Source organism: Sapajus apella, unplaced genomic scaffold, assembly GCF_009761245.1.
Source record: "Sapajus apella isolate SASKATOON/1434 unplaced genomic scaffold, GSC_monkey_1.0 scaffold13356, whole genome shotgun sequence".
Taxonomy (NCBI): domain Eukaryota; kingdom Metazoa; phylum Chordata; class Mammalia; order Primates; family Cebidae; genus Sapajus; species Sapajus apella.
The window spans coordinates 1-1,480 of record NW_022450277.1 but is presented as its reverse complement, the minus strand read 5'-3'; the positions used below and the strand labels follow the sequence as shown (position 1 = coordinate 1,480).

General features: G+C 72.0%; 1 protein-coding gene across 1 annotated transcript; it reads left to right on the top strand.

Annotated features, from left to right (window-relative positions):
- Nucleotides 1-1,480, top strand: LOC116548495 (hemoglobin subunit zeta). The gene is made up of 3 exons (XM_032273924.1): nt 1-176; nt 891-1,095; nt 1,324-1,480. Exons 1-3 carry the CDS (start codon nt 82-84, stop codon nt 1,450-1,452), a joined length of 429 nt encoding a protein of 142 aa, XP_032129815.1. The 5' UTR covers nt 1-81; the 3' UTR covers nt 1,453-1,480.

Below are 1,480 nucleotides of genomic sequence, written 5' to 3'. Positions count from 1 at the left end.
ATAAGGGGACCCGGGGGCTGAGCACCACCAAGGCCAGTCCTGAGCAGGCCCAACTGCAGTGCAGCCGCCCACCCTGCCGCCATGTCTCTGACCAAGACTGAGAGGACCATCATTGTGTCCATGTGGGCCAAGATCTCCACGCAGGCCGACACCATCGGCACCGAGACTCTGGAGAGGTGAGTGTCACACGGGACTGCCAGAGGGACCGGGAGGGAGGCCAGGCCTGTGAGTGGGACAGCGAGGAGGGGACCGTGGTGGGGGGAGAGGGGAGGGAATAGTGGGGACAGTGAGGAAGGGACACTGGGGAGGGGACGGTGGGACAGATAGCCTTCCCTCTCAGTGAGGAGGGCAGGGTGAAGAGGGTACGATTAGGAATTGCACAGGCATCTGACGGCGGGGGCTCACACAGGCCCAGGTTCTGGCAAGCAGAGGCTGAAATGTTTTGCTCTAGGCCTGAAGACCCATGCTGGGCAGCCAGGGCGCTACAGCCTCTAAAGTCCCAGCATCTGAACCCCTGGGAGGGGCCGGGGAGCTTTTCCTTCCCTGGAACACTGCTGGGAGGTCAGGGGCCTACAGAAGGGGTGGCGGGCGACCCGGTCCAGGGCTGGGAAGGAGGCCCTATGGCGAGAGGAGAGGAGAGCAGCTGGAGGGCGGTGGATTCGGGGACCAGGCCGCACAGAACCCGTGGGAAGCCGCAGCGGCCTCGGGGCCTCCAGCTCAGGGCAGCCTGGGAGGGGCAGCTGCGCGGGCACGCGGGCGCCGCGAGGAGGGGCTGGGGCCTGCGGCGACCCCGCCGTCGCGCCCTGGAGCTCGGAGAGGGCCGCAGGGCGCGCGGGCCGTGGCGGGAGGCGGCGCTGCCGGGAGCTCACGGCGCCCGCCCCGCGCGCCAGGCTCTTCCTCAGCTACCCGCAGACCAAGACCTACTTCCCGCACTTCGACCTGCACCCGGGGTCGGCGCAGCTGCGGGCGCACGGCTCCAAGGTGGTGGCCGCCGTGGGCGACGCGGCGAAGAGCATCGACAACATCGGCGCCGCCCTGTCCAAGCTGAGCGAGCTGCACGCCTACATCCTGCGCGTGGACCCGGTCAACTTCAAGGTGCGCGGGCGGGGCGGGGGTCCCGGGGCGGGGCGGGGCGGGGGCGCGGGACGGGGGTCCCGGCGCGGGGCGGGATGGAGGCGGGGGTCCCGGCGCGGGGAGGGGGCGCGCGGCGGGGGTCCCGGCGGGGGTCCCGGCGCGGGGAGGGGGTGCGGCGCGGGATGGAGGCGTGGCGCGGGGCGGGGTCAGCGCCAGGCCCCGCCCCCGACCGAGCGGCCCCGCCCCCAGCTCCTGTCCCACTGCCTGCTGGTCACCCTGGCCGCGCGCTTCCCCGCCGACTTCACGGCCGAGGCCCACGCCGCCTGGGACAAGTTCCTGTCGGTCGTATCCTCTGTCCTCACCGAGAAGTACCGCTGAGCGCCGCCTCCGCGACCGCCAGGACCGG

Coding starts and splice junctions, on each gene's coding strand:
- LOC116548495 (XM_032273924.1), top strand. CDS start 82: ATGTCTCTGACCAAGACTGAGAGGACCATCATTGTGTCCATGTGGGCC. Junction 177..890: donor GGCACCGAGACTCTGGAGAG/GTGAGTGTCACA, acceptor CCCGCGCGCCAG/GCTCTTCCTCAGCTACCCGC. Junction 1,096..1,323: donor TGGACCCGGTCAACTTCAAG/GTGCGCGGGCGG, acceptor CCCCGCCCCCAG/CTCCTGTCCCACTGCCTGCT.